At 37.0% G+C, this 19,073-nt stretch overlaps 1 protein-coding gene across 1 annotated transcript in view; it reads right to left on the bottom strand.

Annotated features, from left to right (window-relative positions):
• LOC105198262 (tyrosine-protein kinase-like otk) overlaps window positions 1-17,966 on the bottom strand; it is a 57,103-nt gene extending 39,137 nt beyond the window's left edge. Inside the window, exons 1-2 of the mRNA XM_026137181.2 lie at window positions 17,670-17,966; window positions 4,825-5,127 (exon numbers count right to left, since the gene is read on the bottom strand). Coding sequence (XP_025992966.1) covers window positions 4,825-5,127; window positions 17,670-17,712 — 346 coding nt within the window. The 5' untranslated portion in view covers window positions 17,713-17,966. The remainder of the gene's footprint in view (window positions 1-4,824; window positions 5,128-17,669) is intronic.
• Between the last annotated feature and the right edge of the window lie 1,107 nt (window positions 17,967-19,073).

Raw genomic sequence — 19,073 nt, 5'->3', positions numbered from 1 at the left:
AGTACTTACACAAAAAAATTGAGTTTTTTCTTAACGTTGTAACAAATAATTTTATTTTTAATAGAAAATCGAGCAAATAAACTATAAAAATATGTAATTAAATAAATATGCAATCACATTCATATAACTTTCATAAGTACATAGTTTATTTAAAGTGCTAATATTAAACAGATTTCCAAATTTTTTTTACTTTGCAGGGACTTGTACATCTGATACATTGACCTTGGGAGGAAAAAAAAAAAACGTTGAGGCGAAACTCTTAAAGCGACGTGAGACAAAGATCGTCGCGAGAAACGCGACTTCGTTATTATCGTCACTCTGTTTATTGCAATTACTAAATGAAATCAGCGCGCCGATATTAAGCGCGCGCTAAATGCATCCGCCCAGTGCTCTCTATTCCATTGCCGGCAGCTTGGTAGCCGCGTGCAATAATAATTACGAAGCGATACATGATAACGAGTCGCTACCGGTACGCTAACGACGCACTCATTCCCTTTCTCGTTTTTGTTCCTTCCCTATTCGCCTCCTCTCTCTTGCATCGCCCTCCTCCATCCTCTTTAGTCGCCCTAGCGATCTAATAATATGTATTTTCCTACAAAAAGTTCTTCATTCATCCTCGCTCGCGCGCCGACGACGTATCTCCGTTTTATCATTTACTTTTCTCCTTTTTAAGTTTTCGCATTCCATCACTTCGTTCCTACGTTTCTGATGCGCATAAAAATAGTTACGCAGGCAGACGACTTGGCGTACACGTAAACGCTTTCCACTTAGTCTCCGCTGAGATCCTCTTCCTCTCCCTTAACATCCGCGGAATTATATTTCCAGCTAGAGAGAGCGAAACCTCGGGCGTTCGTGAATCATTAAAATGTGAACGCGAGAACGGCAGTCCTGCCCGATCGCCGTGGACGCCATATCGGGCAGCGCGCGGTTCGAGAGCAAATTATCTTGCTTAATTAATGTCGCGCGGGCGAATAATTGGAGAGGGTGCGGGGAGGGAAGCCGTAACTCGAACCATCACGAATCGATTTCTGCCTTCCTGTGCGGCTCGCATCCCCGTGGAACCCATCCCCTCCGTACCCTCTCGAACCAGACTCCTTCCATCGCTTCTCTGTTTCACTCCGGTCGGCCCGTGTAATTTCTGCGCACGAAACGTTTGATCTACGTTTTTGCGGAGAGACGGGACGATTAAAAAGTGCCATGGCGACGAGGCTGCTTCGACGGCGAGCCACTCTTCCCCTCTCTCTCGGATCCCTTGGGCGATGATGATGATGATGACGATGACGAGGTCCACCGTCACCTCGCGTCCCTTCGTCGACTAAGCAACGGTGCCGCCTGAACGACGGATTATATCGGTTTATCAGACCGATGCAGTCACAATACATTGAATGGTGAGTGCATATTTTATGAGGACCGTGCGCTGCTACGCTACTTGCCGATTTTTGCCTCTCGTCCCACAAACTTTCGAGAGAAACATTTAACTCGTACGTTTGCGCGCGCGTTAGAACACACGAATAAATAATACAGAGCATTTGCTCAAATTTTGTAACAAACAATTTTTCCTGAGAATATTTTCGATTTTTCAAGAAATTTTACTCAAAATTCCAGATAAGATCTGAGAATTCTTAAATGCAGCTTGAAGTAAATTTATTTTATTATGTCTTTTAATGTGTTCCTTAATCACACAATCACAAAAAAGGCAACTTGAGTTTTAAATAAGTATCAAATTTAGAAAGTATTAAAAAAATAATTTAAACTAAATGACATATGATATGTGTGCAATACAGATCTAGTTTTCCAGGAGTATAGAATAATTCGAAACGTGAAACACACAATGCCAATTTAAAATAATGTATTATCTTTTAACTGTTCACTATTTTTTTTTCCCATAAAAATTCGCACGAGATTGCACATGAATGCATGTAAATGTACATGACATTTATTACTAATCGATTATCGATATTATCTACTATCATAAATTTGAAAAAAATTATAAAAAAAATAATTTTGTCAAAGAGAGGGATGGAATTGTAATTTAAAAATAATTTTTAAAAATTTCTTTGAGTAGCAATAAAATCCTATAAAAATCCATGATTTTCAAAGAAATTTAGAACAATGTATTATTTTTTACCTCACTATTTTTTTTCATAAAAATTTGCACAAGATTGCACGTGGATATGTTTGACATTTATTATTAATCGATTATCGATATTATCTACTATTATAAATTTAAAAAATTATAAAAGAAACAATTATCAAAGATAAAATTTAATTTAAAAATAATTTTTAAAAATTTCTTTAAATAACAATAAAATTCTATAAAAATCCATGATTTTCAAAGATAAAAAATTCACTGAAAATTTCAGCGTTTCCCGAGTTTTCCATATAGTAAACATCCTGCAATAAATCACTATTAATGCTCATTGATACCGAGACGTTTCAATAATAAAGTTCGACTAATTCGATGTTCGACAGCCAAACAGCATTAAATATAAGCGTGAATGCATTAGATGAATTTATGTGAACCTAATTGCAATCTCTAACAGAAGAATTACAGGAGAGTACTCAACTATTTGTTTAAAATAGAATTTCATTTAAACAAACAGATCAAGTAATAAACAGTCGCCAAAAATATTATATTAAGTTAAAGTTAACTTTCTCAATACAATGTCAGTGACTATATTTTCATTCAAATGCGCTTTTTCAATTGAACGAAATTAATCATTATCTTAAGCAACGCTAACAAATCTACAAAATAAAAAAATAAGGTGCTAATAAAAACTTATTTTTTTTTAGATTAGAGAGGTAAATATGAAATATTTGATCAACATTAATTTCATAATATTTTAAATATTACATTTCGCGACAAAAATATCCATTATATAATCGCGTTTGTTTTAATAACGCACAGGCTATCGTGTATGCAAACCACTGTTGTCATTCGCGCAGCGTGACTTAAGCGAGCAGGTGACTGACGCAGGCCACTCCACGTGTCGTCCTTTTTTTTACCTCTCGTGTTTTAATTAACGCGATGAATATTAGAAGACACTAAATGCCATGTCTCACGATTACATAGCACGCGAACATTAGAACCAGGAATTACTCTTGTTTCACGGATTCATAAGCGTGTCAAAGAACCGACTATTTTTCAAAGTAAGATATTTCATGTGACTTAGAATGGGAGTACGTACAGAAAAATAAGAAAATTATAAATTATTATTGCTGTTTATCGATAATTACTGGGCGATGATTATTTTCTTAGTGACATTAGAATTCAAATATCTCTTTAAGTTTTGAACTTTTGATTAAAATAAAACTGCCTATCGTTTTGAGATTGGTAATTGCAAAATGATGTGTTGATCGTTTGAATTACTTACGCAACGAGAAACCGTGTCTTTTGTTCAATTTGAAATGGAAAAAACAGAATACTTTAGCGTATATTTATTTCATGGTACGTTAAATGTTTTATGGGGCTGAGATTTAGCCTCAGTGTTTGTTTTCATGACGAAGCGTTCTGTATTCACAAAGTTGCCGCGCTATTGTTCGCGCAGTGAGACTCGAGCTGAGCATAATAATTTCTTTAACGACACGTGTTAAATTCGAACATGCCTCGTGTTGCACTTTAAATCTTGTACCGATTTAAGCGTAACTTGCTCATTACGTTGGAATTGGAGAGCACAAACGTGAAAATCATGAATGGTTCAAGTAATTTCTATTCTAAATTAATCGCACAATATACATTTGTTTCAATAAGTATTAATAATAGTTATTGTTTAAAAAAAAAACCGTAATATATTGAAAATACTTAGTAACACACGTCTTTCATTTGTTATAGGCGTTTGAAATCTATTGTGCTGGTTAAGATTTTGTTTTTATGCTAAATAACAAGATTTGTGTGGATGTCAAACAAATCACAGTTCGTATTTATTTTCGTGTTATTCTCGTGTTAAACGTACAATGTGAAATACGCGTTGCGTGCAATTAGCGTCAAAAGTGTTCCACAAACTGCCATCCTATTCTAGCAATTATCACGCGCAATTGTAATTAATTATTTTCTCATCAGTTGTTTTTTTTAATGCAACAAATAGATTTAAGAAGAAAAAAGATCTAAGAAAATATCGGAGCAACAACAGAGTGAATAAATAATTATTTCATCATATTTTTTTATCTGTGAAATAAATCGCAACAGCATGCCATTTTATGTCAACTTTACGAAAATAATCGTTCTCTTTCTTATAATTAAAATTTTTAATTAATCTTTCATCAAACTGTGATTATTAAATTATCGACGTCTTCGGATATAAAATTTTATTCCGAGTAACCTCTCACCTGGTAACCTTTAAAAGTCATATATGTAATTGTAACCGATTATATGGGTCTAAAGTTAATTCAAGTGTTCGTTGTCAAAGACACATTTAGATGCGCGCGCGTGTACGTTTCACAATCCATCAATTTACGTATTTTTTTTTTTTTGTAACGACAAAACAACCTTTTATTAATTTAAATATTCTGCCGTTGCACTTAATTGAAACTAATATCATCAAAACTCATTCATATACTTCAAGCAATGACAGTGTTGCAATTTTGCGCAAATATCTATTTAAATAATACTCTGTATAAATATAAGTTACGTCAAATTATAGTAGTAACTATAATTAATAATATAAAAATTAATTATACGAGAGTGCAATGTACATCAAATTTCAAACTTGTGCGTACAAAAAATATAAGAAATGAAATATTTGAAAAATATATAATTTCAAAATCAAAAGTCAACAACGTATAATCTTAAACATGTGCTGATATAATCAAAGTAATAGGACTTACATTGGACGTCGATCTTCGCAGGCGAGCTCTCAATCGAATAGCCGGTTTCCTCGTGTGTGGCCACACAAACGAAGTTGCCACTGTCCAAGATTCGATTGACCCTAGTGATATAAAGATCGCCCTCGACCTGATGCCTCCGCGGGCTGGGAGCAAGCGGCTGTCCGTCTATTTTCCATGAGTATTTAACGTGCGAGCTTGGTTGAGCTTCGCATCTCAAGCGAACTGGAAGTCCTTCCACAACCGAATGCTCCGCGGGGCTCACCGAAAAGTAAAGATCACCATCTTGGCCATGAGCAGGTGCCGCTGTGAAAAAAAAAAAACAGAAATATTGTCCTGTTAATGATAAAATTAATCGATCAATCGGTAATGTTGTAAATGTTAAAAATCGGTCGTAAATCATCAAGAGGCGCCATCGTGTCTCGCGCCAAGTACAGACTTTAGCGAGTTTAACATTATCACTGTTATAAGACATAAAAACTAAAAAGTTATTTTTTGTAATCAATATTTAATTTTTAACAGGGCTAAGCAAATTAGGCCAATTCGAGCGAGGAATATACAGTTTTCTAACGGGTAATTATCCTAATGTTTACGATTTTATGGAGACTTATAACAGACAGCAATTCGACCTTTTACATAAGTCATTTTCAGTGTCCGTTAAAAACAACAAATTTAAACTGACAATAAGTGGCCATAAACGAATTCTTTTATTTATATCATTATTTTCTCTAAATGGGAAATACGTGCCGCAACAATGATACCAAGATGCATTGTATTCATATCTTTTTTTTCATCTATAGTCATATTCCTTAGAATTTTTTCGATTGTCCATCTTTTCCATTGTGTGGCCCATTGCATGATCGACTCGGGCATAAAGAAAATACACTGTACATCATTTTTTAACGTCCATAAGTAAAACCGTTTTTTTCTGAACCGCCAGGTCTTGTCGATCTGGACGGTTATTAGTATTTGTATCCACAAGTCTTAAACAAAATTGTTGAAGAGTCAAATTGAAACCGATTTATTTTTTAAATAAATGTTCAAGTGTATATGTGAGATGGTTTTCTTTCAAAGATTGAGTTTAAATGGCGAAAACTGTGATAATTGAACCGCGCATCATCGTTCATGCGATCGTCAGTGAGAAGGAGTACGTATCCAATTTCGTCGAGTGATCATAGGAAGTACAAAGAGAGACGGTTGAACCGAAACGAGCGGCGTCGAGTACGCGGTGCAAGAGCAAAATGCCCGCAACGAGAATCGCGTTGAAACGGTATTTCTGTTCGTCGAGTGCCGAAAAAGGGAGATGAGGAAAAAAAAGCTAGATGACCAGTATAAATGTACGTATGACACACGTAGGTCCGTGATTCGCCGATCTACGTTTGGCGAACGTTGCGCGGGTTCTGCATACACACAATGGCCGGCATCGCATCGGTGTGGATTAAATCCTCTGCACCGGGGCGAAAATCGATCGGTGTGCTTCTCTGCGCCGCGACCGCCGGCCGGCAACACGTTGTACGTGCGTTGCAGGGTGCAACGCGCACGCTGACTGCATCCGTGCATGCCGTTCACTGTCTCTCGTTCGTAACCATCGATCTCTCGTTCACGCAACGCTACCGTGTCTATGGATGTGTATCTGGAAATAATTAATCCGTTGCGGTCGCGATCGCGAAACATTGTGTATCGCGTCTGTACTGCAATATACTTCGCGCTCAACTTCCACGGATTACGCTGATGGCTCCGATCGTTCCTGGTAAACGACAGACCGGTAATTTCATAAAAGAGTAACGCGAGACGTTGTTAAGGCGTTTAAATCACCCATACAAGTGGGTTTCCTTCTATTGTGTTTGACGCATTTAAATCTAATATCCATGATTCCGTTTTAACGCCTCCATATGTCGTCTTACTGGACATATAAAGTGTAATAATAGATGTATTCTCTAATGTTCGGCGTGTAATTTATTCTGACTAGTAACAAATGCCCCGTAGTGATCCCGAACACTATATAGTTTAAGCGTCGTACCGTGTGTGCGGTGGGAACCATAATGTATGGTCATAAATCTATCAGAGAGCGGGACCCCTAAGCTCTTTTATTTATCTTCGCGCGGACCGTGCCAGTCTCTCCCTAACTATAATTGTGAATCCAGGTATTTCCTTTGGTTTTACACCGCCGCGGTGTGTTCTATGATTTTAAGTACCATAATATCGAACAGCGAATTGTGTACATGCACTGTACGTGTATTTTACAAAAAAGCTTCACCTTTCATTTAATAACATAAACCTTGCGAATCTTTTCCCTGCTCGTAACAGATGTGCAATCGGAAATAGGGTTTAATGAACGTTAAATTAAAAAAAAAATTTGTATAGCAAGGTCAGTGTAGACGAATGAGTTCAGTATGAACAGTTGTTTCGCGTAATCACCTGTTCCCTAATTTATAATATTTGAGAGAGATTATTGTGCAGAAATTTAGATTCATTATTTACAAAAAAATAAGGAGAAATACAAAATTAAGTATGAATTCTCGAGCAATAATAAAAATTATTGTACTGAGCTTCATTTTCTTGTTGCTGAGAAGTAAAAAATATCCTAGGTAACTACTCCCGGTTAACGTGACAATACAAGCAGTACAGGATAACTCCGGTACTTACGCCGTAAAAGTCTGAAAAAATAGAAAGAATGAAGATAACTTGCTTGCAATCAACTCTGTTGTATCCTTTATATTATATTAGTATTGCTGTAATTTTAGTTTTTTTACTCTTAATATTAAAGAAACCATCGTGAGTTGAATCAATTTGTCAATGTTATGAGCAATGTACTAAAATTTACATATAATGATTACTATCTCTGTAGGAAATGTAAAAGATTGATAATTTCGTGATACATGAATGTAAAGAAATAGTGAAAAAATGAAGTACACGAAAATATAAGTGCTTAGCTCTTGTATTCTTTATTCAACTTGATTGTCTCATAAGTGGTCATAAATTCCATCACTCTTGATATACGGCAAAAATGCAAAGGTTTTATAAAGTTTTTTTTTACAAATATAAAAAAAAAAAAATCTTTCGTAATTTTAATTTTTTTATAATAGAAGACAGCGTGATGTTTTTTTAGTATAATTTATTTTCTTGTTAAACAAATAGTACTTGATAAATTAAATTTTCGACTGATGCAATGTTTATTGTATAACTATGTAACTATACGAATTTGTGAATAAAAATACATATTCCTACATTAATTCTGCAGTCTATGCGCAAATCAAAAAAAATTATTATAGTTTGTTTTTTATTGCTGTACTGAACTGCACTAAAATTTCCCGTTTCACGCTTCTGTTAAATTTCAAATATATATTTTTCACTTTAAGTACAGAGAATGTATACTAGTTCAGTTATAAAAACCAGACTTCGTGACTTCAAACTGCGTCTTGTCGGAAGGCCATTGCCACTTTTCCGGTCGTAAAAAATAAAAAAAAAAAAAAAATCTTTCCAAAAATATCGTCGGCTTATCATTTATTGGTTCTCTAATTACGAAGCATCAGGGAAGTTTCAGTTAATGCGGCAGGCTTTATGGCGCCTTTTCAACGCGATCATTAAGCGGTATCTTCGAACGCGGTTCGATGTCAATCTTTATCAGCGAGAGGAGGAAAGCAGTCGCGTTGCAACCTAAAAAAAGAATGCGCGTTTACGCCAGTCGTCTTGGTTGCCGGTCGTGAAACCTCCCCGAGGGGTAAACACGACCGCTTTTACGACCTACTCTCGAGATTGGCTTCCTCCCCGAGCTAAACATCTCCTTCTCCTTTCTCTTACTCTTCCACACCGACGACAGCTGCCGCCGCCGCCGCCGCCGCTGCGCCGCTTTGTAACGTTTACACAAGCGGTCCGATTTTTCGACTACATTGCTCGATGCTGAGTGCCTGCGCGCCTCCAACGTCTACACGGTGACATGTCGAATCGTCGGCGGGTAGAGCAGTAGACGTAACATGACGCATTTCAAAAGAGGTGATGAAGACCCAAAGCCTCGTAAACACTAGAGATTTGTAAGAGCTTCGTTTCATCATCACTTTGCCATAAAATCGCGTTTAGTTAGTAATTAAATAGCTTAATAGTAATTTAAGTAATTAAATAAAAGTACAATATTTTTTAATAAAAATAATGTAATTAAATAAAAATTTTGTTTTTTAACATTATTTTAACCAAATTTAGTAACGTATAAAAAATCCAGAATTAATAAACAAAAAAATTACAAGAGAAAGTAGAAATATTTCTAATTTTAATTCCTTAATAACTCTAAGAATATCATGAGATAATAATAAAATTTCTTTCTCTTTTTCCGGTTAATCGAAAGCGACGAGAAAGTAACTCGTCTTGGCGCGGATGCAAGGGGTTGCTTTCACATAGCCGTCTGGGGTAGCTTCACGAGTACTTCACGTCTCCCTCTCATCGGAGCACTTCTTGATTATTATTCGTGGTACATGGTGCACGGTCCCTCTTCCCAGATGTCATAGGTCTGGAAGGGAGAAAGTTCGTGCCTGTAGAGGCAGAACTTGGGCTCGTTATGCTACAGAATCTTTCTCCTGATATGTATGTACACGCGACCCCAGTGGTAGCGACAGTCTTTAAATCGAAAGATTGCTTTTGGAGTTGCTAAAAAGTTTTCGTATTACCATAAGATTATCCATAGTAAATTTCCATAGTAAATCAGATAAAATGACAACGAAACTTAAATAATGCTTCCCTGTCTATTACTCTTAGAATCTTAATAACCATTGATTTTTCAATAAAATATTTGAAATTAAGTTCGCTAATATTGATGTACCATCATGGTACAAGTTTACCTATATGTTTGTATAGATCAAATGCTCTATTAAGTGGATTAATCAAATGTATTACACCGAGAAAAAAAACTTTTCTTAATTTTCGTAAATATATTTATTAAAATTTTAATAAATTTTGATAAATTTGTTTAAATTCACGTTTCTAAAGTTACACCAATGCCTTTTGATACAACTTCTATAATTTTTAATAAATGATAATTCCAAGACCTTAAGTAATTATTTAGTACATTGTAGAAGAAATACTAATTTAATTTGCTCAATAGAAAAATTATTTTTTTTTTAATTGAATTAGTATTACTAGAAAATCACTAATTTATAAAAAAGAAAATTTCAATAAACATTGACTGTATTGCACAAAATAATTTTTATAATTAGTGAAAGATCTAAAACAGAAAAATTATATTCTCCACATAGATAAATCCAATCCTTTATTTAAAAAAAATGTATTTACAGCTCTATGTGAACACATGGTTTATTAAAACTTTAAAAATTTCTTTTTTTTAATATATTTTTTTCAGTATAGCATTTTAAACGTTGATTTGAAATTTGATAAAGACCAACAATTATATAATTATATGTTATACATTATTAATTGCGAATATATAAAATATAATTATATACTAGTTGAATCTAATTGTGTAGAAATACATGCTAATACAAACGGAATAATAATAGCAATATTTATATATCAAGCTTCCCTAATTTCCCAAAAGGCTCTCGCAACGCTTCTCTCCCCCTTTGCAGCAGAAACTTCCTGTATCAATTAGAACGGCTCCCAGCGCGGATATATGTAACGCACGCGAATGCATAATTCATTGCGTGCACGTAGAATGCACACTTTATCACGCGGCTCGCAACCAGCCGGTAAACCACGCGGACATGAATTATGTGTGGGCCATCATTTACGACGAAACTCGCGCGCGCGCGCACGAGTGTACAAGAAAAAATTACGTGTCCCGTGTACCTCGACCGATCCTTCAACAACCCTTCGCGTCGAATCACCGGGCGTTTTCACGGGGGTGCGGAGGATGTCTCACGCATCTTACGGTCTTTACACGAGACGCTGTTGGGTGCAATAATTGTGTTCACCTTCTGCCGCCTTCTATTCCGTGTACCATAAAAAAAATTCATGCTCTCAGGACGCTTTCGAGGCTCTGAAGCTTACTAGTCCTGAAAGGCTGTACCGCGAGACAGGACGCGTATACACAAGACGCGTTTATTAAGAGAAAAAAGCAGGAAGTACACGAGGATAAAAAGAAGCAAAGGTAAGGAGACGCGAAAACCCGACGAACACTGACGCCCTTTTACCGAGGGCAAAGTGCGGCCGCACGCTCTTGCACTAAGGGAAGCACGCGGGAAGAGCAAGAGAGAAGGAGAAATGAAATGCGACGAATGACGACCGACGTGCCCCCGAAACGATGAAGACAACTGCGACGTGCAGTGTTATTTTCTGTTTTTAAGAAGCCGCCATTTGAAGCTTAAGTACGTCGTTTCACCGCCGCGGATTAAGTATGGATTTTATTTTTAACTCGTAGACACGACAAATAGGATTGGCTAATAGAATTAGAAAAATAAATAAGCAATAATCGTCCACTGAGAAAAGAAATTGTTAAATTGACTTTTTCAACTTTATTAAATTTTCTCAATTCAAGTATTTATGCATTTAAATTAAATATATAAATGCTTAAATTAAAATTCAAGTATTTTATATATTTGAGTTTAACGAATACCTAAACTGAAGAAATTTAATCAAGTTGAAAAATTTAAGCAATTCAACAACTTTTATTCTCAGCACGTTTCTCTCAAAGGGATAGTTTTCACACGTACACTACATATATCGTTTTCTTCAAGTTAATTAATTACCGTTTTTCATTACTTTGCATTAAGTTACATCACAATTTTTATACTCGTTTCATTTTAATATCGAAAATTTTAAATGTTACAATCTTTCGATTCGCTTATTCGACTTTCTGCTGGTCAAACGAATCGAGTGATCGGGAACAAAGTTACCGCGCTGCAAAGTTCCACGACTGCAGCGGCGACGCTCGACGGAAAAGAAAAAAGAAAAAAAAAGAAAAAAAATACAAGAAAGAAAGGGAACCCAGATCCGTTCGCGATTCCCATTCACGAGAACCGGTCAAAGAAAGAATTCGTTCGATAGGAAAAAAAGAGGACGAGAGATCCGATGCAAGTGCCATTTTCAGAGTACGCGCATAATGACAACATGAGCGAACGAATTTCAAAGAACCCGCTGTCGCGTCTATTTGGTGCTTCGCTCTTCTTCTCGCTCGTTCTTCGAAATATATTATCCGCGCTTTCCGGACGCTATCGCGGAGGTCATCAAACGCCTGCGCTTGCGACGAGGCGTTTAACGCGGCTTTGAACTACCGTAGCTCGCGCAATCGACACGGCACCGAGAACCAGGACAGAAGGGAAAAAGACGAAAGGCGTGCTTCCTGCCGAAAGACGAGCCGGAATTTCGGTATCTCCGACGATAGAAAGTTTACGTTACGATTCCACGTGCCCGACGGGACTACAAACGCCGCCGGATGAAGGAGTTATGTTTCCGAGAAAGTTGCGGCCTCCGGATGGGCGGTGCATCCCTTAGATAACATCGATTCGAGATATCTCAAGTCCGCGCCCCCTCAGAGGCTCGTTAGTAATTCGTTATCCGCAGTTGTGAAGATAACGTCTTCTTCTGCTCTGTTTAAAAGACGTAGATCTTTTACTAGATACTTTCGCGAAAGTAAACAAAAAGTTTGTAGTCCGAGAATAATCACCTGTTGTTTTACACTCCAGCGTCGGAAAAATGAAGCTCACGACACGGCAGATTATTTTTACTAATCAAATATTCATATCATCTACATGTCATTCAAATGAATCTAAGACCTGATTTGTATAATAAAAACAAGTTATGACTCATATCTTCATCACTGATCTGTTGAAACTAGCTGGGAAAACATCCCAGGTGATCATTTAAGTTAAGTTATAAAATTAATCAAGTATAGTTTATATTATAAATTCGAAATAGTATAAGTTTGAATGTGAAGTTTCAATTAAAAGATATTACAAGCTATTAATATTTATATACAATAGATTTATCTTAGGTTTTTATAAGTATTCTAATTTTTATTAAAAAATTCCTCGTACAATTTTTATATTTATATAATGGTGTTTTTGTTTATTGTATTTATATAATACAAATAAACCGTTTTTAATAATTTTACAAAAGCGTAAATGCAATATAAATAAGTTTATATGATAACAATTTGATTTTAATTTAAATTATTATAAAATTACATTATTATAAAATTAAATTAATTAAATTATAGATATCTTTTAAATTGCAGATATTAATAATAATTGTAGAACAATTAAGTTGTAAAAAAGCTTAATTTAAAAAAAAAATTGCTTTTTTCAAATCGCTGGAAAAAAACGAAACAATTCCGGTTTTCTCTCCAAAAAACTGGTTTTTTGTCAAAAGATGATTGGTAAGGTCACCGTGATACAATACTTTTCAATTTTAAACTTTATAGTGCACTCATATTTACGAAAAACCGTAACCGTTTGAAGTTAATAAATCATATTTTTCCGTGACAGCAGCAAATATTAGCCCGCTATAAGAATTTTAAATTTTGAAAAGCGTATTAAAGTTACTTTTTTCTCGATAACATTACAACATATTATATGCCTATCTATAATGCATTTATTATAATTCTTTGAAGCTGATGTTATTACATAACATCTCTAAAAGACGTTACATTTCTTAGACGTCTTTTTATACCTTTCAGATTTTTTTGTACCATCTGGAATATAAGCAAATGTTTGACTAACACATGTAAATTTTTCCAATAAATTTTTCTACCCTTGGGGAAAAAATCAAACCGCAGAAAAAAAAAACAGATTTTTTTTCAAGCTTTTAAAACTATAAGAACAATCAATAATATACATATATGCAATATGTAGTAGATTGCAATGACTTTTAACCGGGGTGATAAAAATCACTTCACGCGATCGTATACGCAAACAAAATGGGGTGACTATTTCTGGTTTAAAAGTATGTATGTATGTAATTATTGTTATTAATATTATTATTGTCAACTACGCGCGAAAAACGTAAAAAGTGGCTTGGTAAGATCTTGAGACGCTCAAAAAAATATTGGACTGAAATTGCACGTAGGTACGATACATATGTCTGCATCCGCATCGCAACTGCAGTCGCAAGAAACAGTCGCAACACGTTCGCGTACGTGCGCGTGTCGTGGCCGACGTCTCCAAAAAAAGAACGTCGGCTTTCGTTCTTTATACGTGTTACGCACCACCCGCGTCTTTATTAGTCTCTCTGTCTCTCTCTTTGTTTCATTCCGGAGTCGTTTCAGCAGCCCAAGGGATCAAAGGGCTAATATAATTTCTCTCTCTCTCTTTTTTCCTTTCCGCCGCCGCTTCCCGCAGCGAGACACGCGTGTACGTTGCGACGACGTCACGCAACGTTTGAACGAGAGAAGAACGGAACGAACGAGCGAGAGAGCGAGAAGAGGACGGCGCGAAACGCGCCGCGAGTAATCGCGCGGTGCCGGCGGTGCGCTGAATAACATTCGGCGTATAAAATAAACGCGCACGCCGACCGCGTACAAAGGACCCTTAGTGGCGGAGCGATGTAAAAAAAAGCCGTCATTCGCGGTAGAGGGAGGCGAGCAGGCGAGAGAAAGATGGAGACGCGGAGACGAAGAGAAAGAGTGCAAGAGAAGAGAGACCTCGGACATCACCGGACGCGGCGAACGAGGAAAGGACGATGATCGCGCGAGCGGGCGACGCGGGGGGCCGTGCTCCGGCGGCGTGCCCTTTCCTCCCTCCCTCCCTCCCTCCTTCCCTACCGCCCTGCTTCTTTCTAGAGACGTCTCTCGAGCCCCCGCGGTCCTGGTTCTCGTCCCGTAACTCGAGACGTGTAATTAGGAGCACTGGACCAAGATGAATGGCCAAGTGATGCCCGGCGAGTGCTGGTGCAACCAGCCACAAATGATAATACGAGTGAAAGAGCAGAGAGAAAGGGAAGAGAGGGGTGGTATCCATCGAAGGGTAGCAAGCGCACGGGGCACCAAAGCGCACTCGAGGGTTATCTCGCACATTGCGCGTTTCACCCCCGTTTCCACCACCTTAACTTCGGGCTGGTGGCCGATATCGGGTACAGATGTATATATCTACGTAATGCCGCACGGCAACCACCTCCCTCTCTCCCCTCCGCCGATGAGCGCGGAGCCTGCGTACACTCGCGTCGCTTTTCGTGTAGGTGTGCGCGGCTATCGAACCGGTTCCTCCTCTTTGAGAGGAGAGCCACCGTCATGGTGGAGAGTGGCAGCATCCTTTCCTCACCACTTGGATCCCGTCCCGCCGCCGTCGCCGCCGAGTCCTCGTGAGAGTCGAGGGAGAATCCACGAGGAGGGCGCAAATTGGCCAGCTCCGATTTAGATGAAAGAACATGTCTCACTCTTTTTTTTTTCCTCGCAACTCTTCAATTTGCGTTGCGGTGAGAAAAAAGATATAATGAAAAGAAAGATACAATCTTTCCTTTTCATTTCTATTTCAGTCCTCATCTTTTTTGAAAGGCTGCGTGATACCCCGAGACAGTTGAATGGAAAATGATAACAATAAGACAATAGGTTTTTAATACATTTGCAACCCAGAATATGGCGTTGGAAATAATTTCTAATATCGCTAGTGAGAGAGAGAGAGAGAGAGAGACTAGAAGTTCGAGAGCAGAGCAGCATACAAATATGCGAAATAAAAAATGATTAATGTCCACTTTCTCTATTTAATCTCTCATAAACTTTAATCTCGCTTTAACTTACTCTTTCTAATTATTAGAGCTGGAAAAAAATAAAAAATAAAGTTAAACCGAGATTAAAGTTTATCTACGTAGGTAGAAATGGACATATGCTAGAGTGCCGGATTTATTTTTTATGGAACGCGAATTCGCTCTAAATCATATGCAAGCATTTGTAGCTCACGAGTAGCATTCGACTCTTTAGACCATGTTAAAAGCAGTCGTTATAAAGGACCAACAAATAATCGATAAGCAAAATGTATGTGCAAAATATACCCATTTAACATTTTATCGATATTTTGCTAACGACTAGTTAAAAAATTTAATGTATAAAGCCAATAAAGAGCCAATAATATAGAACTTTACACTGACAGAAAAAAATTGCTAAAAATTTTAATCAATATTTGTTTGAATATTTGCAATAACATAATCTATTAAATATAAATAAATATTTATTTAATACAAGAATTACTAACGTAATTTAACTATTTTTTATTGAATAAATATTTATTTATATTTAATAAATTATGCCATTGCAAATATTTAAGTAAATTTTTTCTTTACTATTCAGTAAAATTAATAATTTAGGCGATTCGGTCCAAGCTATTAGTTATTAATAATTATAACAATAATTACAATTTTTAAAATAACCGTTTAACAATGGTTATTACAAATCGTTACACATGGTTACTTGTAATAATTATTGTTAATCGGCCATGCGCCCATCTTAAAAATTGTAATTATCACTATAACAGTTAATAACTTGTACAGAGGACCGAAAATTCTACATTGTTAACTGAATAGTAAAAGTTATGCATTGCAGACGAACAATCAGGCTTTTTATTAGCATTACCTTCATACATTGAATTTAACTCTCTGAATCTAATACTGTTATTTGTAAAAATGTTAGAAGCAAGTTACCAACAAGGTAAGTTCTCATTCATGATGCGATATTGCAAAAAAAAAAAAAAACACGCAAACTGAGCACATCAATTTTACAGCAACTCTGAAGCAACTAGGCTCAACAACAGTAAAAAAATATTATTTACATGCAAGCAAAAGTTTAATTCAGCAAATAATTCTGCCATTATCATGATAACACGATGACAACAGTTGCAAGCAAATAGATTGCGCTGCTTTGCTTTCGCACGAAATGTTATCTGGGTAATAAGCGTGTACAAAGGAATGGTTTCCTCGGCGCACGCGAGTAGACCGTGAAGAAGTCCTTCAGGACATTCCGAAATCTTTTGTACACATCACTCGAGATGATGTTAACCTTTAACTTACAAGGTGAAAAAAAGTTATGCTTCTAATATGCTTCTCTCGTTAATTTTAAAAACCTTTTTATATCTTATTGCTGTTCGAACCCTCATTTGTCTATTTTTAATCAAAACTAATAATAATAATCACTCTTGCATTATTCTTATTTAAAGTGTACGATGCATACAGCGAAAGATTCAATCTGGGTCCAATGTGAGGGCCCACCTCGTAAATTAAGAGTTAATCGTGCTGCTTAAAAAAAAAAACGGACCGGTAACGACGAAATATTTCACTAGGCGGGTTACGCGACTTTATCGCGAAATAACAGCGTGTGCAACGAGCGTGTAACAACGTTCTCGGCGTATCGCGCCGATGCATTCGCCAGATATACCCTCGCGCGGTTTCTCGCGCACGAAATAATACCCTTTTCGCCCTCGCGATATCCGAATCGCGTAACTTTGAGAATAAACCGGAGTTCGGAATCTGGCTTGAATCAATAGCACTCGAGTAAAATCTCACAGCGGCAAAGGCGTACGAAGGTTTCGTGGCCGCTTTGAAGCGCGCCTCTGCAAATTTATTTATTTTTTTCTTTTCTTTTTCCATCGCCCGGTCGGCCGAGGCGCGCGATTCGGACTCAATTAGCCATAATTACAACGTCGGGCGGTCAGAAAAGGAAGGAAAGGGAGAGACCGCGCTCCGCGCGGCAACCGGTCGGGGTCGGAGTCGGAGAATCGCGAGGCAATCGCCGCAGGATTCTGAGGGGGAGGAGAGGGAGATGTGCGCCGTGTTACGGAAACTTCGATCGGCTATCTTCCCTCCGCGTGATTCACCCCGGAGACGACGGGCAGGCAGACCCGCGACGGATAGACGGGACAGCAAGGGAGAGGGATGAGCCTCCGATGTACGCTTACGCTACTTTCGTTCGGTGCGGTACTTACACACGCAGGCGAGCAGGGCCAGCAGTGCCGCGACGCGCCGCATCCTCCTGGATTGCGTGCGGATTAGCCGGGAGCAACGTGCACAATCGCTATCGCGTGTGCGCGCGCGAGCGAGAGAGAAAGAGATGGAGAAACGGAGAGAAACACCTCGTGGCCGCGTGACGGAATTTACGTCGAGATCATTCTCACGCTTGCGGTCCACGATAACTTTGCAAACGACATCAACACGAGACGATATCAAACGAGAAGCAACCGGCGCGAAGAGACGCGCGATACTGCGGCGACGAACGAACCCACGCCGGCACGAAGCGACCCCTGGACGCGCTCGGCTCGCCGCGCTGGTTCATCGTGATTGCCCACTTCGCCGCCAGAGAACGCAACCTGCCGGTTAACAACCCCAGCAGGATAATGCCGTCCATTTCAAAAGGATGCTTTTGAGAATAATTCACAACTTTTTTTTAATTTTTCAGGCAGAATTATTTCTGAAATGTATTAAGAACTTTAGAACTTATCGAAAGAAATCAATATGCTATTCAGAACTATTCAGACTTAACATAGATTTTTTTATTTTTTTTTTCTTAATCAAAGATTCTTTTCATATCAGTTTTTTAAATAAATTGATATAAGCAATTAGTCCCACTACATTTCAGGATTACGACACACGAGTTATTTACAGAATTGTGAGTATTACACGAAATATAAATAATCTACCAGGATTAGGCAATAACTAATTAAAAAATTAAGTAATGAAGTTAAAAAGTTAATACCTTTTAATTTAATTTAGTTAATTTTAAATGATTTCAACTTGTTATTTGTAAAGCATACAAATTTTAATTTACTAATTTTTCTCAAAGTTAACATTTAAGAAATATTTATATAAATTTATTATTATTATTGCTGGCTAGTTTAAAAAAAAAAAAAAACAAAATTGTATCGTTTTAATGAATCAAGAGTGAAACATGAATGATATGATTTACAAACGATTGATTGCAATTGACCAATGGTATGTTGAATATATTTATTTCAAATTGTTTTATTTCAGCCATACATCGTCGCATTCATGGAATATTAATGTCAGGCGAGCAATTTTTATTGGATTCTTGTATGAATCTCGTTCAAGTGTGTTAAAGATATGTTTACATAATTTTTTTTTATTTTTATATTTTTTGATGCTTTTGATTTAGACACAAAATATCACTTAATTATATTCAATAACAATATTGTTTTTTAGGGGTTTGTTTGCAGTCGTTCACTCTAGAATGTTCCTTCCGAGTTACTATTGATTAAAGAGAATGAAAATGCCAGATTATGCAAATCAGTATCCACTATAAACGACAATGGATAAATCCAATAATGGTGCGTTCTTATTATTTCAGTAAATGACAAATGAATAAAAAAGGAAAC

Source organism: Solenopsis invicta, chromosome 7 (genome assembly GCF_016802725.1).
Source record: "Solenopsis invicta isolate M01_SB chromosome 7, UNIL_Sinv_3.0, whole genome shotgun sequence".
NCBI lineage: Eukaryota > Metazoa > Arthropoda > Insecta > Hymenoptera > Formicidae > Solenopsis > Solenopsis invicta.
Note: the sequence above shows the minus strand (reverse complement) of the source record. Positions and strands in the feature narration are given on the sequence as shown.